The 13,455-nt window shown below is 37.5% G+C and overlaps 1 protein-coding gene across 10 annotated transcripts in view; it reads left to right on the top strand.

Moving 5' to 3' along the window:
- Window positions 1-13,455, top strand: part of Rabgap1l (RAB GTPase activating protein 1 like) — a 622,756-nt gene that overhangs the window by 206,024 nt on the left and 403,277 nt on the right. For all 10 annotated transcript variants that reach the window (XM_052199889.1, XM_052199890.1, XM_052199896.1 and 7 more), the window contains one exon: window positions 9,520-9,670. In XM_052199889.1, the coding sequence (XP_052055849.1) occupies window positions 9,520-9,670 (151 nt within the window). The remainder of the gene's footprint in view (window positions 1-9,519; window positions 9,671-13,455) is intronic.

Here is a 13,455-nt window from a genome sequence, read left to right as displayed (position 1 = left end):
TAGCAAACAGCTATCTCTGTGCTGGAACACTAGAAAACAGTAGCGTAAGAACTCAAAGGAAACTGAAATAACTGTAGAAGTGGGATTGAAGAGTCAGTATTATTGAATTTTCAGTTGTTTCCTAAATAACTTGTATTCTTAGGGAAACTTCAGTAAAATCCCCAGCAGAATATTCTGTGGGTACAAAACCTGTATTAAAACTCATATGTAATAAACATTGATTGCAACATTCAAAATAATTTTGAGCATAAGGAATTAAGTAGGAAGACACAGTGCTTGATTTTAGGGCTTGCTGCATTAATTGTGAAGACTTACAATGTAAAGATAGACATACAGTACCTTGGCAAAGAATGAAGAACTAAGAAATAAAGACATAGGTTCTTTACAATTTCCAGATAAGACATATAAGTGGCCAAGTTATTAAAAGATATTTGGCCTAGCCATCAGAGAAATGAAAATAAAAACTTTATATTGATTATTTATTAAAAGCATCCATTAAAAAGTGGGGTACCAAGCTAAACAACGATTTTTCACATGAAGAACTTCAGAGGGCTGAGAAACACCTTAATTAATGTTCAACATCATTAATCATTAGGGAAATGCAAATCAAAACAACCCTGAGATTTCACCTCACACCAGTCAGAATGGCTAAGGTCAAAAACTCAGGAGACAGCAGGTGTTGGCAAGGATGTGGAGAAAGAGGAACACTCCTCCACTGCTGGTGGGATTGCAAGATGGTGCAACCACTTTGGAAATCAGTCTGGCGGTTCCTCAGAAAACTGGGCATGACACTTCCTGAGGACCCTGCTATACCACTCCTGGGCATATACCCAGAGGATTCTTCAGCATGCAATAAGGACACATGCTTCACTATGTTCATAGCAGCCCTATTTGTAGCAGCCAGAAGCTGGAAAGAACCCAGGTGTCCCTCAAGGGAGGAATGGACACAAAAAAAATGTGGTATATTTACACAATGGAGTACTATTTAGCCATTAGAAACAATGAATTCATGAAATTCTTAGACAAATGGATGGAGCTGGAGAACATTATACTAAGTGAGGTAACACAGTCTCAAAAGATCAATCATGGTATGCACTCACTGGTAAGCGGATATTAGCCTAGAAACTTGGAATACCCAAGACATAATCCACATATTAAATGATGTCCAAAAAGAATAGAGGAGTGGCCCCTGGTTCTGGAAAGACTCAATGCAACAGTATAGTGGAATACCAGAACAGGGAAGTGGGAAGGGGTAGATGAAGGAACAGGGGGAGGGAAGAGGGCTTATGGGACTTTTGGGGAGTAGGGAGCCAGGAAAGGGGAAATCATTTGAAATGTAAATAAAAAAATATATCAATAAAGAAAAAAAAATAAAAGCATCCATGTATGAAATACTCCTTTTGCAAGTTCCTGTTGCTTGAGCTCCGTGCACACCTTATATGTCTGTGGTTTCCATGTTTGTCTTGGCCCTGATTTCCCTGGCTGTTTTCTAACACTGAAGCAGTGGTCTTACTCACACATGGTCCTTTTTCATGGGCTCAGCTTTTCTTGGGAACCCCAGTGCACACTGATGATTTAAAGATGGCATGCTTTTACTCTCAAGCTTTGTCATGTTACAAAGGCAAACAGATAATTGCACTATAATTGATAAATGCCTATCACAAATAAATAAACACCCACTAAAAAAATTACAAGTAATCATATTCCTACCCATTTAGCTTAGTCCTAGCTGAAATAAAGAAAACACCCATAGATTCCTTTAAGATGAGATTGTTAATATTGTAAATATTTGCTTTCATATATTAACCATTATTGGTAGTACTGATTAAATTTTGGTCTTTAAACATGATAGGCAAGCAGTGTACCCCTTGAGTAATTCCCTCATCTTCAGAAACAATTCTAAGAATTGAAGTAGGATTTATGTTCATTTTGAACTCTTGTTTATTTTTTATTCGATATAATTTATTTATATTTCAAATGATTTCCCCTTTTCTAGCCCCCCCACTCCCCGAAAGTCCCATAAGCTCCCTTCTCTTCCCCTGTCCTCCCTCCCACCCCTTCCCACTTCCCCGTTCTGGTTTTGCCGAATACTGTTTCACTGAGTCTTTCCAGAACCAGGGGCCACTCCTCCTTTCTTCTTGTATCTCATTTGATGTGTGGATTATGTTTTGGGTATTCCAGTTTTCTAGGTTAATAACCACTTATTAGTGAGTGCATACCATGATTCACCTTTTGAGTCTGGGTTACCTCACTTAGTATGATGTTCTCTAGCTCCATCCATTTGCCTAAGAATTTCATGAATTCATTGTTTCTAATGGCTGAATAGTACTCCATTGTGTAGATATACCACATCTTGGTTTGCCTGTTTTCGCCATGTAAAAGATACATGATGATCTTTTAATTTTTTTAGTGCAGTAACTTAGGGATAGGGAAAAAATTATTACAGGAGGTGTTGATTGATTTTTATATATTGATCAGGTCCATATCAAACAGATGGGCCTTATGTGTGGAGAACAATTTCTAAACTGAAGACTTCCTCCCCAGTCTCTCTCCCCTCCCTTTCCTCTCTCTCTCTCTTGAGAAGTTTTCTCAGCTAAAATTCAGTCTCCATATTTTTTAAAGAAATAAAACAACATATTTCTGAGTTATATTCATTTAATATCACTTCAGATTCGGTAAACATTAATGTGAATATTCTATTAGTAACATTTTTTAGTATTAAATGTATTTATTAGAAGAACTCGAGGGAACTATATTCAGACAACTGATTTTAACCCTTTACAAAGATTGCTAGATGTTTTCCATTAACTATCTTTTTATTTCATTTAAGTTATTTTAAAAATAGTATCAAGATAAGACATAAAAAATATAAAATTGTGTAGAGAAATCTTATACAAGATTGGAAATCTAAAGATAATTTTCAAATATTTTGTTTTAAACATTCTTTTTTAGGTTTAGAAATGTTTAAAGACTTGGTACTAATATGTTCACATGACCTTTTTTTAGTAAATTTTAGAAGATTTAAGGTAAAATGCCCTTTGGATAGAATTCTTTTTTTTTTAATATTTTTATTTTCTATATCCTTTGTTTATATTCCAAATGATTTCCCCTTTCCCGGATTCCCCCTCCCTATATGTCCCATAAACCTTCTTCTCTCCATCCCTTCTCCAACCACCTCCCTCCCTTTTCTCTGTCCTTATATTCCCTTCCAATGCTAGATCAATCCTTTCCAGGATCAGGACCCTCTCCATACTTCTTCATGGGAGTCATTTGTTATGCAATTTGTGCCTTGGGTATTCAGGGCTTCTGGGCTAATTAATATCCACTTATCAGAGATTGCATTCCATGTGTATTCTTTTGTGATTGGGTTGCCTCACTTAGTATTATGTTCTCCAGCTCCATCCATTTGTCTAAGAATTTCATGAATTCATTGTTTCTAATGGCTGAGTAGTATTCCATTGTGTAAATATACCACATTTTCTGAATCCATTCCTCCTTTGAGCGGCATCTGGGTTCTTTCCAGCTTCTGGCTATTATAAATAAGGCTGCTATGAACATAATGGAGCATGTGTCTTTATTGCATGCCGGGGAATTCTTTGGGTATATGCCCAGGAGAGGTATAGCAGGTTCCTCTGGAAGTCTCATGTCCAGTTTTCTGAGGAACCTCCAGACTGATTTCCACAGTGGTTGTACCATCTTACAGCTCCACCAGCAGTGGAGGAGTGTTCCTCTTTCTCCACATTGGATAGAATTCTATGGCTTATGGTTTTGGTAAATCCTTTTCTTTCTCTTTCCCTACTCTCTGGCCTTCCTTCCCTTGTTTCTTATTTTTTATTTTCATTTTTCTTTTCAGACTAGGTCTTAGTGTTTCCTAGACTGTGCTTGAGGTTTTGACTCTCTTGTGCTACCTTCCTGAGTTTTGGATCCCAGTGTATGTCACAAGAATTGGTAAAATGTGTGTTCTTAACGTAACTGATCCCCACACTGTCAGGAACATAAGATAAAAGCTGATGGAAACTTGGATGATTAAAATTCACCAAGAATAAACATACAGTTTTCTCACTTTTCACACTGATATAATATTCCATTTTTCTAATTGAGGGGAGAAAGCCTCAGAAAAACTCATAAGCAAATTAAAACAGAAATATATATTCCTCATCTTAATAATGACTTAAATTTATTTATCTTCTTGATTAGTCCTTCACTTTCCTTCTTCCTCTTCCTTCCCCATTCTCTCTCCCCTTCTCTTCTTCCTCCTCTCCTCACCCTCTCTCCCCTTTTTGTTTTCTTTTTGGTGTTTTACAATGGAGCTCATGCATGCCAGGCAATCACTGTGACAAACTGTTTCTTATGTTTTGTATAAAGCTTATGCCTATCTAGGGGCTTGCTAGTAGGGGAAGAGAAATTTCAAACTTTACTTATTGATGTCCCATCTTGAAATTTCAGTTCTAATTCTTTACTTGGGGGAATTTTAAAACTGTGTCAAGCTGCTGCTTTTACATTCTCCTAAACTCTCGGTACTTTGATCCCTTTCTCAAACCTCTGGTTTTGTTTGAAATAATTTCTTTTATTTGAAATTCTCTCTAGTAGTGGATGTCTTTGAAAACATCCTTTATATGCTATGCAGTTTCAAGAAAAGCCTTTTGGAAATCAAATTTTCTAAGGAGTACATTATAAAATTTGATCTCATTAGAGTCAGTGAAAGCATTTGCCTCTAGTATTACTTATTTAGCCTTGGTTATCTAACATGTTCAGTTCATCTTACCTTCATTTATTTATTAAAGTATTAAGTGTATTTTATGACCAGGCATGTGGTTTTGGTGCTTAGACTGTATGAATAAATAAGAGACAAATTATTGTACTTTGTGAAGAATGTATTTTTGTATTAAAATACTGATTATAAGAGTTAGAGCTTTGGCTTAGTTGTAGAGTATTTACTTAAAATACTTAAAATACTTAAAGTGTGTAAGGCCCTGAGTTTAATTCCCGGCTCCACTAAAACAAAAACAACAACAAAAAGAAATATTTAAAAAATGATTATTGTATAACTAGTATTTTTTTGGTTTATATGTATATTTTAAATTAATTGAATTAGATATCTGTCTTGTTTCTAGGGAAGGCTCAGCACGTGTGGTTGTCTCTTTCTGATGTCCATCTTAACCATGGATATATGTTGTCATATTTTTACTAGAAATATTGAAAGCATTGTTTAGTTTAACAAATTATTTTTGGATCATTAAGATGGCTCAGCAGGTAAAGGTACTTGGTATGCAAGCCGGAGTCCCTGAATTTGGTCCTTGGAAGGATAAAACCCACTCCACAGAATGGTTCTCTGACTTTTAGTTGTCCATGCACCCCACTTCATACTTTTCCTGGTCATATATATTATTACCATTTAGCTTAATATCCATTAGTTATCATCCATTTAGTAAGTAGGTAATATAGAAAGTTTTAATTTCAGTTATATTGAATGAAAGCCGGCAAAGTAAGGCTGTTAATACAAGACAGTATAAGTTATTCAGTTTTCTAAAAATATTAGCTTATAAGATAATGTCTAGATTTTTAATGGTAGAAAATAAATGATTTTCATTATACCTTGCCAAACAAATGCTTGAATGTAGAAGGCTGAATGTTGTTCTACTCAGGTAGAAGTAGAGTGTTGACTGAGTTGAATTATTTAACACAGTAAACATGTTTATTGGGATTGTTGACTATTAACCTCTATAGATATGTATAGCTATATGCTTATATGACTATATGTATGACTTCAACTTTCAAAATCCTCAGTAAATCATTATACAGAATCTGATCTAACAGATTATTTGAATCAAGTTTATTCCTTTCATTCTGCCTATAAAGCTAGAAACATACTGTAAAGGATGCATGTATGTTAGGAGGCTACTGAAGAATATAAAGGTAAAATACAGGTAGTGTCAGTGGAGTGTAGAGATCACAAGTGTGTCAGAAGCTGAGCAAATAAGATCTTTTATTGTGATGATGTGCCAGGAATGATTTAGATGGAGAGTGATGTCAATGGTAACAACTGAATTTTTAGTTTGGATAGATTATGGTGGTGATCGCTGGAGTTGAGGTAATCTTGGAAAAAAAAATCAGATTTTGAGAGAAGTCAGTTCAGATTGGGACATTGCTGATTTTAGCATGCTGTTGATGCTCACATACCCCAAAGATGTTGCAAAGGTAATTATGCCTACAAACAATTCAGTAAAAGAATTAGCTCACTGGTGACAAGAGTGGAGAAGTAATCATTGATGGAGTTTGGATGGCGGATAATAACTAGGGTTTATCATTGATCCCCCAAGAAAGCATTTAAGAATCAAGTATGGGTGAGTGGCCAGCACTGAAAGGATTGAAAATACCTACTGAAGTTAGTGACATGGGCAGATGTCATGGATTACTTGGGTGAGAACCTTTCAGCAAGGGACAGAGTGGTCTTGCTAAACTGAATTGAAAAGGGAGTTTGGGGAATGAAGTATATAGTGAGTAATGCAGCACTTGTGACAACCTACACTTGCAGTTGGGCTCAGAGACATTACAAAGTTCATGCGTTTGTCTTTTGCCATCTGGTTATCTCTGGTGTTAGTTGGTCTTGCTGTCACTGGCTGGTGCTTGCTCCTCCTGTGTGCCTGCAGGCCTATCTCAGCAACCCTGCGTGATCTGCTTTCCCCTGGCACTAATTGCTGTGGTGCTGCTGAGTTCCTGGGTGCAGGTGGAGTCTTGGTGGGTTGTGTCACAAGTGATCCTCTATTCTGGTAATCCCTGCCTACCAATCTGTTACACAGTCACAGGAGCAAAGATGGCGAATGAGACCTACTCTCTTGTAGTTGTATTTGGGTATGTAGCTCCGTGGCCCTGATCAACTCTGAATGCCGGCTGTGCTGGCTATCTCCTCGGTGCTGCTGAGTATATATCTGACTTCCTGAGCCACTTGAAGATGGCGTGGTGTTGCCGGGTATGTTTCCCATCTGGAGGTGGAAACCAGAAGGCTCATGCCAGAGGCCTCCAGACAGGATCCTCCGATCTGCAAGGCCGGTCTCACCTGTGCAGGCTGCCTCCTCTGTGTTGGCTGCTCCTGAGTTTGGTTTTTTTTTTTTTTAAATTAATGTATTTTTTTTAAATTAATACACTGTAGCTGTCTTCAGACACACCAGTAGAGTGCATCAGATCCCACTACAGATAGATGATTGTGAGCCACCATGTGGTTGCTTGGAATTGAACTCAGGACCTCTTGAAGAGCAGTCAGTGCACTTAACTGATGAGGCACCTTTCCAGCCTACAATCTGAGTTCTTAGAACATTTAAAGAGTCTCAGGTTCAGTTGAATAATAAACAAATAGCTTCAGGGAAGTTCCAGGCATCAAATAGTTTATTCAATTATTCTTTTTTTCAAGATTGATTAGTACTTTTCTGTGTACCATATTTTGTGGAACACTTTAATCATGTTAGCTTAAGTTAACTAAAATTAGATCTTATGTAAATATATAAAGGCACCTTAAAGAATTGAAGCTAATTTTTATTACATATTTTATATTTATATAAATAGTAGTTTAAATATATTAATATAAGTATAAATATTTATATTATTAACATCTATAAAAGATTTTAGCATCAGTGAAATAATTCAAAAAGAATATAAAAATTAAAGGACTTTTTAATTATGTGTGTATATATATATGTATATATATACACACACTATATATGTTCTTCTAAAGTCATATATGTTTAAAAGCAGGTTGAAAATAGTGTGTATCTGTAATAACAACTATATTCTATTTTGAATCTTGCTTTTTTCCTGTAGCAGTATATCTTCTTTTATAGTGTTAAAGTGTTCATGTATTAAGTCTTTCTGCTTCATTTTTATCTGAGCTCGTCAGTTTTACCAGTTTTCATTTTCTATCTCTCCTAGTCCCCTCACCACAAGTGTTTAGCTGAATCAAAGTGGAATGGTCATAAATCTAATGATTTCCACAAAATCCTGATGTGTTAAATTAACTTATTAGATATATATATGTTCAGAACATTATGATTTTCTCCAGAGATATCTAGATTACGACAATATGTTGGAAACAGAAAGCCTTTGAACATATTTTCAGAGGAAGATGCCAAAACTTCAGTCTGGGCTGGTGATAGAAGGGTGTGCATAATTTGGAGAAGTATGTGGGATACCAATTATGTAAAACAGACATATGGATTCCATGACTTTTCAGTTTTAAAACTTGAAATTAGAGCCTGGCGTGCTAGTTCAAATTGGGATACGTTCTCAGGCTTTGGATTTGGGTGATTACATCAGGGTCAGCTCTGTGACATTGTGAGTGAGAAGTGAGAATGTCTGAGCAAAAAGGTCTCCACCATAGCTCTGTGTCAGGAAGGAGGTGAGGCATGGACTTGCGCTCATAAGGCTGGAACTGTAATTCCATTTCTTGACCAGATGGCTGTTGATAGTTATAGCATAGCTACTATGTGATCGTTGGCTTTAGAGAGCAGAAGTTTGTCTTTTCTCTGATTATAAACAGCCCTTGAGAAAATAAGACTGATAAGCATAAGCTGTCACTTTAGCAAGATGCATTTGTTTAGGTGTTTTTAGGAAAGAGTGAGATGTCTCTTTAGGGAGTGCTGGTAGTTCAGAGAGGCCAGCAAGACAAATCTGGACAACAATGAGGAGCTCTTCCCATAGGGTTCACCTTGGGTATTTTAAATCTAGATGTCCTTTGTGCTCATGCTCCCACAGAAAGAGAATGTTCCAAATTAGGTGAACAAGGCAGGAGGCTTTCCAGACAGTACTTGGGTCAGGATGTGGGGACTTTAAGAAACTGAGGTGTGCATATTTCATTCTGATAATGTGGGACTTAGGTTTTCATTTGCTCAGTTCAGTCTGACTGTAAAGATGTGGGTACTGTCATGGTGTGCAAGGCTCGTGGTTCACTTTCAGCATCTCAAGTCATTCCCTGGAAACCCACTTAAGTTGCTGTACAACCATCTCAAGCGACTTAAATGGTTCTTTTTATGTTGGATATAAACAAAAGCCACATATATATGTTAATACATAATCATAATATGGAAATTGAAAAATATAAGTGAAATGCTGAAAAAACTTTTCCTAAAGATGGAATAATGTGGTTCAACAAAATATAGGATGAAATAGAGAAAAAATAATTTAACATGTCACTGTGGCATAAACACTACTTTTGATGTGTTCTTAGTCATTTTCTTTTCATCCAGACTTACACTTTTATTTTCTTTGGATATTTTATTTATTTACATTTAAAATGTAAAAAGACCTTTCCTGGTCTTCCCCTCCAGAAATCCCCCATCCCATCCTCCCTCCCCTTGCTCCTATGAGGGTGCTCCCCTCCCTCCTCCCTGCCCTGGTATTCCCTACACTGGGGCATGGCGCCTTCCCAGGCTAGGCTTACACTTTACAAATAAACTAATAAATATTATTTCCATAGCAACAGAAGCTCAGAACGTGGGTTGTGAATGGTTTATTTTCTTCATTTCTCAGGCACAATAACCTTGGTGGCCGACCAAAAGGGCTCTTCGCCTTGGTAAAGAGTGGTGTTCCTGAGGCACTAAGGGCAGAAGTGTGGCAGCTGTTAGCAGGATGCCATGACAACCAGGCAATGCTGGATAGATACCGAATCCTTATCACAAAGGTAGGAAATTCTATTACATTTTCATGAAGAAACATCAAATTCTGTTTTGAAAGCTCTGCTAACTTATTACTGCCTTGAACTTGTTTAAAAAAAAAATGGATCAGTGGCGGCTTGTTGTCAGTGTTTTATTCTGTTCTGAACACTTGCTAGATTATGGTAAGTAGTGCTTGTAATAGTTTTGAGTACTTCATACCTGGTTTCATTGTAAAATTCTAGCATAGAAAAATCTTGAAGTAATAAAATTGATGCTATAAAGGATTTACTAGTAAACTTGCTTAGGAAACATTAAGTTACACAAAGTTGAAGTTAGTCAGAGGAGCATTGCCTCCAATATGCTTCTAAGATAGAGTTTACTAATAGCTTATAGAAGCTGAAAGAAAGAAAAATTTGTATCCTAATTAAAGTTTGGGCTTGTCGAGAGTTTGTTCACCAAGAATTAACTCCAATCAGTCTCCATTCCTTTGACAGTTAACAAGAGACAGCCCTGACATACAACTACTCCATCCCCATATCAAACTACATGTCTCTGTTGTGCAGCTCCTGGGTGCAGTGCAGGGTTACATTCATCATTAAGTCCTTGTTTTGTATTAAGTCTGTGGTGGTTTAAACAGGAATGGCCCTGATAGACTCATGTGAGTGAATGCTTGGCCCTGGGTACTGGCACTATATGCACGTGTGGCCTTGTTGGAGTAGGTAGGACCTTGTTGGAAGAAGTGTGTCACTGGGGGATGGCCTTTGACGTCTCCTAAACTCAATTCTAGCCAGTGTGTCCCAGTCTCCTTCTGCTGCCTGCAGATGAAGATGTAGAACTCTCAGTTCTTTCTACAGCACCATGTCTCCCTGCACACTGCCATGTTTCCTGCCAGGTTGACAATGGACTAAACCTCTGAAACTGTAAGCCAGCCCCAATTAAAGGTTTTCTTTATAAGGGTTGCTGTGATCATGGTATCTTCACAGCAATAAAACCCTAACTAAGACAAAGTCCCTTGTCATTTTATCAGTAAAAGCATAATTCTGTCATGTGGACAAGATGAATGTGGAATGTTGTTAAGAAATAGTTATGGCAGTATCTTTGTTGTGTAAATCTCCCATCTGCCAAAGTGGCTAAACTTGTGGTTCCCTGTCTTGTTTAAAGTATAACCTGGGGTGTGACCTGAAAGAGATTTGAGGGTGGTAGCCTTTGTAGAATGCATAATTTTAAGATGTATATAAGTTAGTAAGATCTCTGTGGTCATCCTCAATTATTAGCTGGTGAAATGAGTTTTGTCCAACTTAGCAACATGGAATAGTGTGGCCTTTGTCTCAAGTTTGGCCAACTCAGTATCTCCCTCCCTATCTGTCTGTCCTTTCCTGTCTGTTTTTTTGGGACAGGGTTTCTTTTCTTTTTTTTTTTTTTTATTCGATATATTTTTTATTTACATTTCAAATGATTTCCCCTTTTCTGCCACCCCGCCAATCCCCGAAAGTCACATAAGCCCCCTTCCCTCCCCCTGTTCTCCCATCCACCCCTTCCCACTTCCCTGTTCTGGTTTTGTCCTATACTGCTACACTGAGTCTTTCCAGAACCAGGGGCCACTCCTCTGTTCTTCTTGTACCTTATTTGATGTGTGGACTATGTTTTGGGTATTCCAGTTTTCCAGGCTAATATCCACTTATTAGTGAGTGCATACCATGACTGATCTTTTGAAACTGGGTTACCTCACTTAATATGATGTTCTCCAACTCCACCATTTGTCTAAGAATTTCATGAATTCATTTTTTCTAATGGCTGAATAGTACTCCATTGTGTAGATATACCACATTTTTTTGCATTCATTCTTCCGTTGAGGGATACCTGGGTTCTTTCCAGCTTCTGGCTATTATAAATGGGGCTCCTATGAACTTAGTGGAGCATGTATCCTTATTACATGCTGGCGAATCCTCTGGGTATAAGCCCAGGAGTGGTATAGCAGTATCCTCCGGAAGTGATGTGCCCAATTTTCTGAGGAACCGCCAGACTGATTTCCAGAGTGGTTGTACCAGTTTGCAACCCCACCAGCAGTGGAGGAGTGTTCCTCTTTCTCCATATTCTACAACACCTGCTGTCTCCTGAATTTTTAATCTTAGTCATTCTGACTGGTGTAAGGTGAAATCTCAGGGTTGTTTTGATTTGCATTTCCCTAATGACTAATTAAGTTGAGCATTTTTTAAGATGCTTTTCAGCCATCCGAAGTTCTTCAGGCGAAAATTCTTTGTTTAGCTCTGTACCCCATTTTTTAATAGGGTTATTTGGTTTTTCTGGGTTTTAACTTCTTGAGTTCTTTGTATATATTGGATATTAGCCCTCTATCTGATGTAGGGTTGGTGAAGATCTTTTCCCAATTTGTTGGTTGCCAATTTGTCTTTTTGATGGTGTCCTTTGCCTTTGACAAATGGGACCTCATTAAATTACAAAGTTTCTGTAAGGGACAGGGTTTCTTTAAGTAGTGGGTTTGGCTGTGCTGTAACTTGCTTTGTAAACCAGGCTAGCTTCAAACTCACAGAGATCTACCTGCCTTTGCCTCATAAGTGCTGGATTTAAAGGCATGTACCACTAGGCCCTGCTTCTCTATCTCTCTTTTGAACTATAACATTCGACATAGAACAGAAACCATGAGACAAGCTGACAAATGATGCCTATATCAAATAGAGGGTGGTCAGGAAAATGGGCATTTCAAAGTCTATTTAATGAAGGATCTAAGTTACTTGAACATTGGAAGAACTGGAAGAATAAAGTAGTCAAAAAGGAATTAGTTTGCTACCAGCTGGTCCAGAGACCAGGAAGCTACTGTTTCTGCTAGCAGGAAGAACAAAAACAAAATTAAAAGACAACACAACACAAGAAAAAGATCATCCCACTGTATTCAGGCGACTGATTGAGAATGACATGGCCTAGGGCAAAGCTAAGTTTTACCTTTGGTCAAACTCTTCCCTGCTGGAGAGAAATCAGTGGCTATTACCTTTCTCCAATCTTCACTAGCTGAAAGTAACTCACAGCCAAAACCACAGGAGAAAAGCAACCTGGAAAATGTAGTTCTTCTGCTTCCAAATAACTTTCATACATCATATTCAATATTTTTTTAATTTTTGCTACTCAGTATCTTGATCTAAAAGTCTTCCTGAAAGCTGTAAAAAAAAATCACAATTTTATCACACTATGAACTTATAGTATATCCTCAGGAAGTTTTAAATAATATTGTGGTACAGAATCTTATATTCTTCTCAAAGTTTGAAATCTTATGAAATATGAATTTAGAAATCTTGGTAAGCAGTACTACAGAGCAATTGTGTTAAAAACTGCATGGTATTGGTACAGTGACAGGCAAGTAGATTAATGAATAGAATTGAAGACCCAGAAATGAACCAACACACCTATGGTCACTTGATCTTTGACAAAGGAGCTACAACCATCCAGTGGAAAAAAGACAGCCTTTTCAACAAATGGTGCTGGTTCAACTGGAGAACAGCGTGCAGAAGAGTGTGAATTGATCCATTCTTATCTCCTTGTACTAAGCTCAAGTCCAAGTGGATCAAGGATCTCCACATAAAACCAGACATACTGTAACTAATAGAAAAGAACTGGGGAAGACCCTTGAGGACATGGACACAGGGGAAAATTTCCTGAACAAAACACCAATAGCTTATGCTCTAAGATCAAGAATTGACAAATGGGACCCTCATAAAATTACAAAGTTTCTGTAAGGCAAAGGACACTGTCAAAAGGACAAAACATCAACCAACAGATTGGGAAAGGATCTTCACCAACT

This window comes from Apodemus sylvaticus, chromosome 12 (genome assembly GCF_947179515.1).
Source record: "Apodemus sylvaticus chromosome 12, mApoSyl1.1, whole genome shotgun sequence".
NCBI lineage: Eukaryota > Metazoa > Chordata > Mammalia > Rodentia > Muridae > Apodemus > Apodemus sylvaticus.
This window is presented reverse-complemented; position numbering and strand designations above follow the sequence as displayed.